This window comes from Callorhinchus milii, unplaced genomic scaffold (genome assembly GCF_018977255.1).
Source record: "Callorhinchus milii isolate IMCB2004 unplaced genomic scaffold, IMCB_Cmil_1.0 Scaffold5, whole genome shotgun sequence".
Classification (NCBI taxonomy): Eukaryota; Metazoa; Chordata; class Chondrichthyes; order Chimaeriformes; family Callorhinchidae; genus Callorhinchus; species Callorhinchus milii.
Window position 1 is genome coordinate 19,519,358 of NW_024704746.1, and position 15,723 is coordinate 19,535,080.

The 15,723-nt window shown below is 38.1% G+C and overlaps 1 protein-coding gene across 2 annotated transcripts in view; it reads right to left on the bottom strand.

The window, feature by feature from the left end:
* Positions 1-15,723, bottom strand: part of LOC103174634 (dihydropyrimidine dehydrogenase [NADP(+)]) — a 156,153-nt gene that overhangs the window by 95,091 nt on the left and 45,339 nt on the right. For both annotated transcript variants that reach the window (XM_007887106.2, XM_042334993.1), the window contains exons 4-8: positions 9,877-9,964; positions 7,227-7,388; positions 1,341-1,537; positions 913-994; positions 140-227 (exon numbers count right to left, since the gene is read on the bottom strand). In XM_007887106.2, the coding sequence (XP_007885297.1) occupies positions 140-227; positions 913-994; positions 1,341-1,537; positions 7,227-7,388; positions 9,877-9,964 (617 nt within the window). The remainder of the gene's footprint in view (positions 1-139; positions 228-912; positions 995-1,340; positions 1,538-7,226; positions 7,389-9,876; positions 9,965-15,723) is intronic.

Sequence of the window (15,723 nt, forward strand, 5' to 3'; positions counted from 1 at the left end):
GAAAGTATTATGTGGCATTCATAAACTGGATTGCAATCCATCCAATTGTCAATATTTATCCAGCGGTGGACACAAAAGTGTTTATCCAGCTGTATCTGTTGCAAACATAAAGTAAAATTAATGTGGTTTGTACACTGACCTATACCAATGAAGATTGCCTCGTATCCATTTTGCTTTAAGGTTTCCAGAGTCATCCCTTCCGTTCCCAGACCTTTACCAAAAACAATCTAACAAAATAAGGAAAAGTAACTTCCCTGATTTGCTGAGTTCCAACAGAGTGTTAATACTATTTACGATCGTGTTAGATATAGAATTACTACAGAATTTTCGCAAAGTAGAGGATAATTGATTTCAAAGCACATTTACTTACCACTGTACTAGTTTGATGTATAGTTTTTTTGCATAGAATGTTTTTTTGTGGGGGTTGGAAATATTAGATTTCTACAGTAAAGTAAAAAAGCTAGAGATTTGACACTTAGAGGACCATTTCAATCAGTTGGAATCACTCGTCTCAGGATCAGAAAGCTCTTTTAAAGTTGTGTTGTGCTAATTAACTTTCTTTTTTTTATCAATTTAAAAGATAATCACAACATATAAACACATTTGAAACAAAGTAAAAATCAGATTGAACCATCATTTAAACTGAATGTCGATAGGAATTTTTGAATTTGTTTCTCTTAAAACAATTAATCACACCCTGCCAAGTCAAAAGAGAACTATTGATTGCCCTTTTCTAGAATGGTGGCATTCAAACCAGACAGACAAATATCCTGAACTAAAGGTTTCCTTCCGACTCTAACAACTAGTGTTGCTTTTAATTGTGCTTTGCTAATCTAAGTGACATTTTGCTGTTAATCTATCGTGGACATTAAGCCATTTTTAATTTTCTCTGCATGTTTCTCTCTCCATTACCTTCACGCCAAGGTCCTTCATCAGCTTGATCTCAAACTGGACAACATTATAAGGCAGTCGGAACTGAGGGATCTCACTTGTGCTACAAGAAATGAAAATGTGTTCCATTAATTCTCATTGATTAGAAAAGTGCTGATTTAGTTGCAAGTCAACACCGTAATGCAGTGTTAATGCTTGGACATAGCTTGATTTCAATCATTCTTAGTGGAAACATAGATACATAGTGGGATGCGATAATTATGCCTTTCTAATCTTTAAAAATGACAATTCGACTCAATCTTAATATTACTTTTTAAGAATAAAAAGTCAATGCTCCCGTCGAATTTTGAATACATCAAAGAAATGCAAACATGACACTAGAGATAGGACAAGCAACTCTGCATACATATTCAATTTAATTATATTTACAAAAGCAAGATGAGAACTACCTCAAACCCCCACCATATTGCTGTTTCTCGAATATCGTTACATCTGTGTAGCCCAGTCGAGCTAAGAAAGATGCACAGCTAATACTGGCAGGTCCACATCCGATCAGGGCTATTTTAGCACGATAGCTGTCAGGTAATTCATCTGAAAGTGGAAGCGATGGATTCCGAATCTGAGGGATCTTCATAGCTTTGAATACCTAAGCGAGTCAAACAAAACACAAATCTTAAAACTCAAAGCAAACATTTCTACTGCTCAATCGGTTTATTCTACATTTAAATTTTTTTTAAAAATCTGCTGATTTCTGCAGCATGAGCTGAAGTGGCTGCTCATTGGTGAATGTGATGTTGTATTTGGGGTAATGGTATATATAGATAATACCTATGAACATTCCTTGAAGGTATTTTGGGGACTGACTTTACAGGTATTACCATTATCAGTATAGTTCCAAACCCATTGATTTAGTTTCAAAGGTTAAACATCAGAGGTCAAACAACTTTGAAGCAACCTTACCTGTGCAAATGGTGCTTTGAGTGTTAAGTTTGTGCAACAACTACTGACATCTGAGACCTAAGCATAAAAGGATCATTTGATCTGAATGAACCAAGGCCTAAGTTACCCAACCTCCCTCAGTGAGGACCTCTCTCAATAGGTCTCATTGACAGGTGTAGAGCCGCTATTAATAGCTTGTGAGGCATTCTTGCCCACACCAGACCAGGTGCTAGTTGGAGACTTTAACTGAGTGAGGCGCAAAGATAATCACAAAAACAACAACAACTTGCATTTACATACCGTCCTTCACGCAGGGTCTGACCCCCAAGCCAGGGGGAGAGGTGACCGTAAGCACGATCAAAAAGGAAGGTCTTTAGGCGGGATTTGTACAGTTTACTGAAAAGTTACTGGATGTCCACTCGATCATCCCATAATATAAAATGTCCTTCCTTGTGTCGGTGATATACAGTATATACATGGACCTCTCAATCTCGTTTGCACACTCATAAGCACAGCAATAGGTTTTCACATGTGTCAGATACCAGGCTATCCAAACAAAGAGTCACAAGTATAAATGTAACCACTTCACCTTTCATAATGTGTTAAATATTTAATTTAAAGACCTGGCTAACAGAGAAAAGGTTCCAATAAACACAGCATTATCAATGTATTTAACCAAACCTCAAACACCACAAAGGGAGATAACTGAACTGAAAAATGGTTTTCATGCTTCAGAACCCAACCATAAAAGCATCTTAAAGGCTCTTTCCAAATGCAATTATTATTGGATTTCTCAGCTGTACATTTCATATTTGCTATTGTCAGAATTAAAATATAGAAAAAGCTAGTAAACAAAGCGAAGCAAATAATGAATGCATATTGATTTCTGCTGGAAATCAGAGGTTTGGAATTGAAATCGAGACTGAGCAGTCACATTATAATGAAACTAAAATGAAACTTGCGGCTAGATACAAAGATAGCCAGAAAGCCAATTTGTACAACCATAGCAATAAAATCTATTTTGTACTACTTTACAGTGAAGGGAAAAAGAATTCAAGCATCATGATAAAATTAAGCTCTGATCCATAGAGTGCATTGAAGCCAATTGTGATACAGGTACCTACTATTGCTAACCCAGCTGTAGTTTGATGATGTAGCATCGACTGAAGACTGAACTCAAGACACTTGTGTACAGCTCAGTCCCATACTGGAGATGTGTTATTACTAATAGGATATTGAGGGAGGTTATCTGTTGGTAAATTTAACAAATGGTTGTCTCGGAGTCGTGGATTGTTTGATCGGTGTTTATGCTAGTTTGCACCTTCCAACATAGATCGAACGCTATGGTAAAGGGTTTGAAAACCAATGGTTTGAAAAACAAGTGCATGACACATCCACTACTAATGATGTATGCGTAGAGAGGTACAGGTGGGAAGGGGTGACAGATCCTATTAACTTGTGCCATACTGCATGTCCCATTTGGAGTTTTAATTCACTTTCATAGCATTTTGCACCGGTGTATTAAACAGAAGACCTGCAGAATGTGATGCAGAAAAGCATCTACCATGTGAAAGTATCTTACATCAATAGAGGTGAGTGGTGAACAGGTTACTGAACAATACTGGTATCATGATACGAGTATTGCATAATCCCATAATCCCATCCTCAAAATGAATACCTGTGCACTAGTTATCTGTGCTTGTGTGTGTGTATGACTGGCTCTAGATCAATTTAAGTTCTGTGGAGGAAATACTTACAATTTTGCGACTGGCACCAGGAAGAACATGAATATATTAATGGATTCCTTGGAGAAAAGAGTACTGAATCAGAATATACATTTCAGAAACAGCTATACAACCACACAGGAGGGTGAACAGACAGAATGCTGTAGGGTTCTTATCTGCATATGAACTGGGTTTGAATGACTGACTTGTACACTGGAGACATAAAGGAGAAACAAATATCTTTTATTTCAAAAGTATTAACAGGAACATAAACGATTATGACTCACTCCTCAAAAAGGAAGACACATTTAACTGCACGACAACCTAAGGTGTTTTTTCAATTCGAGTTGGGTAGATGATATGCAAAACAAAACAATTAAATATATTACATACAAGTAAATATTTATTTGCGTAATATGTGCAAAAGTTACGATGCTGAACTATAACACCATGTATATGTGGTACACACTGCTTGATGCAATAAACTGAAACACGTAAGGAAAAAAAAACTGGCTGCCAGACTTATCCAGTAAAAGGTGCTCCACAGGGTTCTACCTTGAAATGAGGAGGAGCCTTCTATAGTCACAGGTGAACCAGATGCTGGCTCCATACCCCTGTGGAGAGGCATTTAAAAGCCACTAAGGAGCTGTGAATGGCTACATCCCAAAGCAACATGAGAAGGGTTGTTGGGTATGCACCAATATCGTGTGCAAATTGAGCAGAAAGCCCATCTGCTACACCACCTGTGCCCAGTGCTTTTATGCGTATGTGTGTGTGCGTGCGTGTGTGTCTGGGTGGGTGTGTGGGGGGGCGGGGGGAGAGAGGTGCAACAAGGCTGGCAACTTCTCTCTTGTGGCTGATACATCCTCTCATCTTGAACATTTGTGGTACGCAGCAGGGACTCTGGGTCACCCTGCTGCTCTGCTTCTGACTGAAGACTACCATTCTGGGCAGATGCTTTTCAGTGTCCGCAGGCAGATGAAGACTCCTCCTCACCACTAGAGTCTATGTTACTTGATGCCTGTTTCTGACACTCCAGAATGGTCATGTCCTTTCACCGGATGAAGTGGAGCTAGACGGATTAGAAGTGGAGCTGATGACAATTTATCTGTGAATGAAAATTGACTATCCTTAAACTGATATTCGAATGCGCATATGCACTGAAAAACAGCCGCAGATACTATTTTAGGGGCGATTTATACAAAAGTAAAGAGCGTCCACTGACTATGGCATCAAAGGCTTCTGCAAATAAATGTTAAAACTTTAAAGAACTTTATTGGTACGCTGCTTACGTTACAATTTTACTGCAGTGGAAGACGGGATGAAAAAGAGAAATGCAATTTAAACTTACCAGATATCTTGGGCTCCAGAGTAAAGGTTTTGACCTCTGAAATGATTCTGAAGATCCTCACAATCTTGTCCTGCAGCCAAACTAGAGTTTTCTTTGTGGCTGTGTGCCTCAGCAATGTTCTTTTGACCTTTCGGCAGGAAAATCCATTTGTTTGTTCGTCGCTCTTTTCCGGTAGTTAATGCTTTTTGACAATCCCTTTCAGTTTGATAAAGTTTAGAATTTATTTGCTTTTTACCTAGCATGATGCCTCCCTTGTGGAAAATGTGGCTGACACTTTGAATAAAGGGCATCTTTAAATCTGCAAAACTGTTTCACATGAATAATTAATATGCACCACCTTGGTTCTTTTCCATGTCCATTTTTTGCCTTTAACCCCGTGGAGCATGTGCCGTCATGTTAACTTATTAGCATTATTTAGCACATATTATAAACAAAGTGGCTTGTTCAGACAGTAAGTCTCAATAATAACTAAATTGTGATCAAGTGTCGTAACTTACACCTGGCAATAAGCTATTGCTTATTGGACAATATCTCATTCCTACATGGGTGGTTAGCAATGAAATTGAGCGTAACTTCTGGGGATCCAAACTCAACCACTGATTGTGCCCCACAAACACCCTAGGCATTTGACAATATAATGGACTGATCAAAAGCTGATTGTACTATACTACACAATAGTACGTTTACATAAATGTGATAGGGAATCAAAATGGTGAAGTTCACTGTACTAACCACAGAATGCTCCAATACTACAGTCTATTCCCTCTACTCCATGTACGTACTGAATACACTGGAAAATTGTAGCCCAAATTTTGTGCAGCGCATACCAACATACGAGACTGTCACCGTGAATTATGAGGAATGCCATTGACAGTTATGGATCAGCTAGCCAAAATCAAGTTCCCAAGAGATATTAGACTGTGTAATGAAAGCACTGTCTTTAGCTATCCTTTTATGTCCAATGGATCAAAAATGAACACCTAATAGCCAGTGATAAAATGGCCCAAATTTAGCGACTTTCATCAAACTGTGAAACCATATACTTTGTAACTGATCTCAGGCTTAAATGAAATGCAATCTTTTCATAAGACAGACCAAAGTCACAAATCAAGTCCAAAGTTATTACTTGCACTTGTTCTCTAAACACTACCATTTTGCTATTGGATTTATCATGGCTATGACACCTATTATAAGCCTAATCTTCTTCCTTTATGTAAGCCTATATTTCTAACACTGAATCTGACATTTATCATCCAGGCAGACTAGCCTTACAATAGGCAGCTACAACCATCACTGCTTTGCCAGTATTAGTTGACAGACGCTCAGTGTCAAAAGCACCACAACTGCAGTAACAGACGGCTTACCATTGTCATCAATACTCTTGCTGATTTTGGTGAAGTACTATCACATATTATGTCAGCATGACCTGCAGAAGCTATTTCCTCTCCTTATTCACCAATGCTACAAGTTCAACCACTGGATGAATACATTATAGTTTGCTATGAATTACTCTGCACCTCAAAACCCAAACGATAACCTTATGTGGCTTAATTCATATAAAATCGATTTCTAAGCAGCTCCAATTCTTTTTAGAAATCTTTAACATTGCCACAAATTTTCATTCTTTTTGCTGTGCGAAAAGCAGGAAATAAGTTTTGCAAGATTAGTACATCAGTTTGATGAATCCAACCCATGTCCATTAGACAACTGACTAATTTGAAAACAGTCAATACCAAATGATGCAGTAAAATATATTGAGATTAGATGTTCAGCAGCTGCTGAACGCAGTATTATAAGTAACAGGTGGAGTGAGCTTTCCTGCAATGGCTAATGTTTCTCAATGGAAATATATTTTAGCAAAGCATTTTTCCAGCACTATTATTATAACCTTCCACTTTATATGCGTCATACCTCAGGAAATGAGAGATACAATAATTGATGCACTTACCAAATGGATTAATTAGTGGGAATAATATTATTTGGGAGTCCATCAACAAAAGTATTTACAATGTGATGCTTTACTGTAGATTATACAGTATGGCTTTTGGTTCCATCTCAAGTTCTGTAACAATGCAACCCCAGCACCCATTATGTATTTCTTTTCACTCTATCGCAGGATATGGCAACAGTCCTTACGGTGATGATTCTCCCACATTGGTGTGTTATTTAGAACACATTACAGGAATAGACAGATACCAAATACAGTCCTTAAATCTGATCAATAAAATTGACTCTATTACCTTTTCTTACAAATCCATGAAGCAGAATGGCTTAAAAACCAAACACTGATGTATTTAACTTTAAGACAGCTTTTGACATACCTCTAGAGCAAACTGCTGCAGTCCACCTATATTAATAGCTCCTTCTTCGGTTGCATATAAATTGCATCCACCCACACACAGGTCAGATGTTGGACATACCATCCCACATGTTAGGCCTAGGGGGTTGTCAGATAGAATGGTTTTGGCAGCACCGTAGTAATTCTGTAAATCCACAATAAAAATAGAAGATTTTTAACAGCAATTTACAAAACGGTTCCATTAACTCTACATAACCACTTCTATCATTAGTTCTGGAATATAACAAGGCAAAGGAATTCTGGATGTCGGGAATTAAACAAAAAAAGAAATTGTCGGCATTGTGCTGAAGGTCAAAGAGGATGTGAAAGTGAAAGCTCAATTAACGTTTCTTTCAAAGGGAATGATTGGGCTGGAGAAATCCCTGGCTGGAGAATTGAGGAGGTCAAGTGGTAGGAAACCAAGAGCAAAAGCACATGAACAAAAAGTGAGCATTTTTTTAAAATCGTTGACTGCATTCACCGGGTGAAGATATTGCTAAACTGAGTCTGAGTTACAGGCATCAATAAAGTAAGGCACAAGAAACACACAAGCATCTAACACGTTTCACCATTCACTAAGTCTAGGAAGCTATGGAGAGGTCCCACTGTAAGCAGGAACAAACTACTCATAAGTGTTGCTGCCTCTGTTAACTCGTGTGATGGGGACTGGGGTGTAAATCCAGTAGAACGTGCCTTATAACAAAATATCTGGGATATAAGGTGGGAAATTACCCTTTTGTGACAATACATCTACGAGATATTTATTGCTAAATCCCCCCGCAGAGGATGATTCAAGCAATGATGTGACAATTTTATTGTGTGACAACAAAGTATTTGTTTGAACATAATGACCCTGGGCAGTGCCTCGATGTTTGTTACCCTGAAAAGAACATTTCACAATACAGCAGGTGACATGACCCACTCTGGGCAGGTTTTAGCTCAGACTTCTCGATGCTGATTGCTGTAGACTAGCAGCATCTATTAGACTCCATACCCTGAGTACAAGACCACAAGTCCTGGACCTCTCTTCACTCGTGATATTTACCAGCTATGTCTGAGCAATGACTTCCAATAACATATCCTACAGAAAGATTTGATCAGCTTGGAAAAGGTTACAGGTAGCGTCTCAGATTCACCACACAACCTGGCATTTTGCAGAATCTTAAATCCCAATAGTTTCAAGCCCTTAAACTTATAAAACCTCATCAACTCCAGGCTCCAAAACCTTCAACTGGTCCTGAATTGTAAAGCCTGTTCTCTCTTGCACAAAGGTGTGCACCCACGCACCCTTTACCACTCCTCCCTCTAATCCTTCCCAAACTCCATTGTCTCCCAGAGGAACGATTTCAAGATCCTGGTTCTCAAATCACTCTATGGTCTCATCCTAACCCTCTCTTTGCAATCTTCTCTTCATTACATTCTCTGCATTGCAACAGCTTGGGAATCTTGTGTCTGTGTGTGTGTGGGGGGGAGGGGGGAGAGGGTGAGAAACAGGTGAGAAACTGTACCTGTTAAACTCGTCACATTATCTTAACCTTTAAGGGAGGCTGTTCCTTTCTGTGGATTTCCCAAATGTATTGGGAATGTTGCCCATCAACCAGCAACATACAGAACTTTTGAAGAATGAGGATGAACCAGCACTTAATAAATCAATACAGGACAAAGAGTAATGTGAGGTTACTCTCATTATGTAGTTGAAGTTTTCCGTTTTTCTCAAATTATTGCCGACTAATGTGCAGAAACTACAGACAAAATAAAGCATCGGATGCACCATTACTCTATTGTTCAGTTTATAAGTGAGAGAAAAAATAAGACAACAAAGGAATTAACTTAGCATTTGAGCTGCTGCTTTAGCGGCTTGTACTTTTCAGGTGATCATTAATCACGAGCCTTTCAGGCTTTAAAAGATTACACAAGGGCACCAGCTATGACATGAAAGATTTCCCACAATGAACAGTGAGTGAGTGCAGCTCTTCCAGATGAAATTTTTAAACCCTTATTACTTGCCACATTGATCTGTCAAGACATGGGAGTGCAAATCCAGCCCTAGAAACAGCCTGTGCTCCACTAATCATTCTGTGGCATATGCACAGTGATGCTTCATTTGACCTCTGTTGCAGGAATAGAAGGTTGTATTAAACTGACCATGAGTCTTTTTCATTTTAATGTCACTAAATGACCATTTAAGATGTAAGATCACTTGCACCAGAAGCAGTTTGTTTGGTTTATACTTTGCAAGGAAGAGTCTTGCTTCATTTTGTATGCTATAGTTCTGGCAAGTGTACTGCTAAATATCTCAAGGTGACAAGGATCTGCAATTGCATTCATATCTAATAAAATCTTGATCACCCCATGTCAGCTTCCAGATCCTGACCACTTCTCCCAACTCATCCCCTATAAATGAAACTGGAGACAGTCAGGACGTTTAATGACCCATTAGTAGTTAATTTCTGGTGGTATTATAAATTAAACCTGCCAGAGGTTGGGCAAAATATTTGACTTAGTATTATACCAGCCTGTATCTATCCTTCAAACAACTGAACTCAACTGGTTAAGCTTGTACAACATTGCTTGATGCAAATCATTTATCATATAGTTAAGGCTAGAAAACTTGAATTTTGCTCAGTTCTTACCTTGTTTGAAATGCTGGTGATAAATAACTTTATGTCCAGATTAGTAGGGCAACTTTTTTGACAAGGAGCATCAGCACACTTCAGACACCTGAAAGGCAAAGTAATCTTGTCAAGGAACGTGAACTGCAGCAAATATTTGTATCCAGCTCTGATAAAACTCTGCATTCTTCCATCTGTACAAGATAGAAAATCGAATCCACTTTAATATGCAGAAAGGGAAAATTCTCACTAAAATTCTATCAAGTACCACAGAATTTAGTTGAAAACAAGTTGTTCTCATGGCACACAATTTAACAAGGGAACACAAATAGATTTGTTTCATTAAAATATTTTTTGTTTGTCTAGCTAAATTGCTGAAGTGCCAGTCAGCAAAAAAACCAATAAAACAAAGCTATTTAAATAGAGTTCATCCATTCGCTGAATGTATTAGATGAAGAAAAACACCAATATACAGTACTGTACTTTGTAATGAGTTGATGCTGTGGAAACAGTGAAGATTAAATAACCTACTTTACCTCAGTTTGATCTACACATACTAAATCTCAATTGGACTACATAACATTTCACATCTTTATTTACAATTTTTCTTTTCAATTTTGCAAAAAAGCTGTAACCACTATTTTTGGGCTAGGTTATATTTGAATTTTGTTATTAAAAAAATCAGGTTTATTAAGGTTTTGTATTTAATGATGGAGCTGTTTGTGAGAATGGATGTAATAAAAGAAATAGTCAAAAAGATCCAAGGAAAATTTGAGAATTAATTAGAGGTAACTTGCTGTGAACCACAGGATGCAAATGGCATACACGTGCACATTATTAACTCAGAACCTGTTTGCACCAATTCCATTACCTTGAACCAGGCTTAATATTGGATCCAATCTGAAACAAATGCAGACTGAAGTCATTCAGCCTAAGATCCTCTGTTTTTTTCTTTCTAAAAGATATCATTACATGCTGAACAATTCTATAACGGGGCATATCAACTCTCATTTTGGGGAAGGAGCAACATCCCAACTCGAGGTGTTATGTTTTCTGGGTAGAATGCGGTAATTCCAATTTATCACCACCTTATTTTAATGCCAGTGGGAGGATAAGGCAGCCATTCCAAGCTGACTGGATTATTAAGTCTAATTATTTTAGTCTATCAATTCAACAAGCACAGGTGATGGACTGCCTGCCCTATTATAAATGAATATATCATGCGTTGGTTGTGGTAAACGACTGATACAAATGGAGACCACGACTCTACAACAACAACAAATTACATTTGTGTAGCGTCTTTCACATTGGGAGGACATCCCAAAGTGCTGGACAATCACCTGGGGGCAGGATTGGGGAGGGTGGAGAGCAGGAGGGGAAGGACGGTGACCAAAGGCACAGTCGAAGAGGAGGGTCTTGAGACGGGTCTTGAAGGAGGCAAGGGAGAGGGCAAGTCGAAGGGATTGCGGGACGGAGTTCCAGAGGGTTAGGGCAGAGTGGCAGAAGCCACTGGTGGGGAGGGCGAGGTGAGGGACATGAAGCAGGTCGGAACCCGCTGAGCGGAGGGAACGGGCAGGTAATGCTTTAGAGAAGCTGATTTGTTGTGACCCCTATGTATTTAGAGAATTTGTTCACTAAATGGGTTGGTTGAGATGTGGGAGAACAGAAAGGAAAGGCCTGATCTTAAAAAAATCGAGAAGAGACGAATACTTTGAAATGCTTTGGTTAAACCTCAGCTGTGCGGTCAATGAAAAAATACCACGACAGACCATCTTTTTCCTCAAATATGGCTGGTATCCAGACCTTCAGTGCTAGAGTAATGGTTCTGTAATTATCTAATTGACAACCACAGGAGCTGGGCTATTGTCTGATATAACAACCTTGTTAGCACTATTTCTCTGGCATTCTTATATAGGTAATTGTATTAATAAATGTCTATTTGCAGCATTGATAGAGGTGATTGCTATATATTTCCAGAAGTCTCTTTTGAAATATATTTTTGCCATCTTGAAAGCTTGTGTTTCTTGGAGATACAACATTCATTTCTTCATTATGTCGCACAGACCATATAAACAATCTAAGTGTATTATTTAAAAATTCATAAATGATGCACATTTATTTTTATATTTCATATCTAGAAAATTGTTCTCCCACATTCCCACCATTTTCATTGTGCTGGTCAAACCTCAGTACAACATTGACTATAGTTGCCTTAAGATGGGGTGACCATATCCTGTAAACCAAATCCAGGTTGCATAGATCCACCACCATAGTTGTCCTTTAAAAACAGCATTTTATTGAGCCCAATTATCTGGTTTGAACTAACTGGAGCAAACATGGGTGGAAAAAAAAACCTTTGAGAATTCTTCAGGGAGTATAGAGTAATTTTTGGCAATGATCTAAACAATAAGCAGCATTCTCCCCCGTTCATTTGTGCCATCTGCCCAAACAGCCTCAATCTAATACCAAGGTGAGAGACAGTTGTGTTCTGCTAAAATGTTCATTTCATGAAACCTGTATCCAACTGTTCAAAAACTGTAATGGTCCAGCTTCAGAAGTTGAGACATATCACATGAAACGGTACATAATAGGACTGATGGTTCAGAATAAAACAGCAATGACTGTGTTGTTTGAACTGGCAAACCTTATGAATACTAAGCCACAAGTTGGACCGCTTTTAAATTTCATGTAATTCTCGGTGAAGGATTCTTTTTAATGAGCAATTGCAATATATTTTTGCTAACCCTTCATTTGGGTTTTTGTGGTTGCCAATTGGATGTGCATATGTTCCTGTTAATCTGCCAACAGAATTTGTGAATGTGTTCTTATTTTACAGTCAATTAATCCAATCATCCAAAATCCACCTTAAGTCCTCTTCGAGAACATAATTGGTGGCAAATTTTGAAAATGGGATAAAGGCAATTAATCTGGAATTTTCAATCAGGTGAAAAGAAGCAGAGCTGTAAAGATAAGTGATTACTTGAATTTTGCAATCAATAGGGTTAAACTGCAATGCCCTTTAACTTGTACATTGCACACAGACTTAAAGGGGCATCCTCTTCACAAAAAAAGTGTTGTGCAAACTTGATCTGCATACAGAATACAATGTTTAATTCACACTGTAGTGCACCATTGCATGAGTTGTGCATGATATCATGAAGAAATAAAAAAAACAATTTGCAAAAGACGTTCCGTAGCAACAGGTAACAGATTAAACGCTCTGAGACTCTGCCTCATGTGAAGGGTAATATATAAATACAAGTTGTTGTTGCTCTTGTAGCTGCCTGAACAGCATCAGGAATTGAGAATACACCAAGTGAAGAATAAAACTGCAAGATATGAGCTTCAAACCAATGTTATTTCCTCAATTTTTTTGCCTATAAAATACCCAGTCATTTCACTTTACAATGAATCCTGTGAAGTGCTTTGAGATGTCCTCCTGAGATGAAAGGTATTATATCAAATGCGAGGATTATTTTTACTTGCCCAATACTTGCCAATGTCTATTCCAGTAGATGTATTCAACCTGTCTGTATCACTGTTCATGCCCCTATTTCCTGGTGTTTCTTTACTTGGGAAAATTGTTGACCGTTCACAGAATAGCAATTCCTTCTTTCAAGTAACATATCAAAATGTTGTAACTTTTTAAAATTCCGCGGAATTACTATTTTGATCGTAAATAACAGAAGCTAAAAAAGGCTGAAACAAAATGTGGGTCACTAATAAAAAAAGGTTAACGCAGAATATGCCTCATACAACTGCATGACCCCACTGCAAGATACATCGCCATAACAGCAATACTGAAGAGTGAACAAAGCACATATGCAGTGACATAAAACAAGATTATATCCCCGACCATTCACACTGGAAGCCGAATACCATACCCACCCACAGTCTCAGAATAAAATGATCGGCACAAACCTAGGTTGCAAGGAAAATGATGTGCTTTGATAACCGTACGCCTAATTATTGCCCCTGCTTAGCTGGCAAAACTTCTCGATTTCCACTTACAAATTTTTCTCTTTGGGATAGAAATAGCTACGCCAGCACAGCTATTGTGCATAATCTACACTGCTGCCAGATGTAGTAAGAACTGTGTGCTTATCTTCATATTCCTCTTTGCAAATATTACGCTGAGCCGAAACAAACATTAACACTAATGTGTTAGCAGCAATGCTAGGGTTTATTGTTTTGACTTACAATGAGTTGACTTTTAAACATACACAGCTCATATTAGTGTGTTAACGCTGTCAGATGAGATAAACTTAAAAATATTGTTTATGTATCAGAAAATGAGAGGCAGGGAAAGTATACTGCCATCCAGTTGGTGTCTGACATCCCATTCATGAATTATTTATTAAGATCTGGAACTTCTGTTGTATCAAGGGATTCTAATAGGAAATTAACTGATATTAATATTTTAATCACTATTGCTGCGTTTACGTATAGAGAGTTGTTGCTTGGTACAGATCTGTACAAGGTAGAATCATAAATGCACATACACGCTCAAGTACCAACAAGAGCAACTTGAGATGCTTGCAATTTGTCACTCTATTATATTTTAATGATATATATGAGGGATATTTTGCCTCAATTACAGTTACCTCATCTAGCAGCTTTAGAGATGCACCGACAGCAAAGAAATAACACAGAATATTGGGAGTACAAAATGATGACATCATGAGTGTATGAACACAATAGGAGCCCAATGATACAAATGAAAATTTACTGACCAACCTCGACACTAAATTCTGAGGGACGCAATTTTCAGATAAAAGAAAAGAGTCTAAGCATCTCATTAAATTTTACCAGTCAATATGAGCTTCATAAGCATGGAGTTAAGTCAATAAAATATGGAAATCGCAAACATATAACATCCTGGAAATTAAGAAGCACATGATCCATTATTAGAAAATAATAAAAGGTAGATATGTATAAATATAGAACTCAATACAATTCAATAAAAAAGCAAACATTTTTGAAATTTATAAATGATTTATTCATTTTAGTCCCAGTTGATTGTTTTGCTTTCATTTAATATTTTTGGTAAAATCAGATATTTGACAGTCCCACTTTTTATGGTTCCCTGTAGTCAGTCGAGGCAATGTTAACTGCACAACCATCTAACCACCACTAGCAATTTCTCTGTTTTGAGATATTTGAGCAATCAGGCATTATCCCAGCAGGATAATAAAGTCTTTTTACGATTCACTCAGTAAGACAGCGGACCGGCTAGACAGGGAGAGGGGAATAACACTAACAGCAGCACGATTGAGTAAAGGGAATGCCCAATCCACTGTGGAGGGTTAGAATTGCCACCTATTCAAAAAAAAACTTAAATGCAGACATCTGGTAAGACTGTTGCCGCTTTTGTGACTTCTGGCTTGTGCTCTCCAGAGATTAGTGACAGCTGTGAATGTCGACTTTGTGACACATTCTTCCAAGTGATCAGACAGCACAGTAGCTGGTCTTGGGTTGCAACAAAGGTGAGTAGTTTGAGTCGCACTCAAGTGGGCGTTGGTTGGCATCGATGCCAACTCAGATTTGACCAGAGGACGAACAAAACCAGCAAGTGAAAGTCAGGATAGCTGATGTCCCGTGTTAGGCAGCAGTGAATCGCAGTCCTCAAATATATAAATCATGCACAGAACACAGCTGGTGGTAACCTACCATTTTAGCTCCACATGTGACAGATTGTGTAATCATTTTGGGATAGCTTGGGCTGTGTGGACTATTGGAAACGCATTTATATAATATAATATGTAATATAATATATTTGCATTTGATATAGCGTTTTTCACATCTTCTAGACATCTCAAAGCTCTTCACAGTATATACTGTAAAGTGAATTGACTGTATATTTGTGGG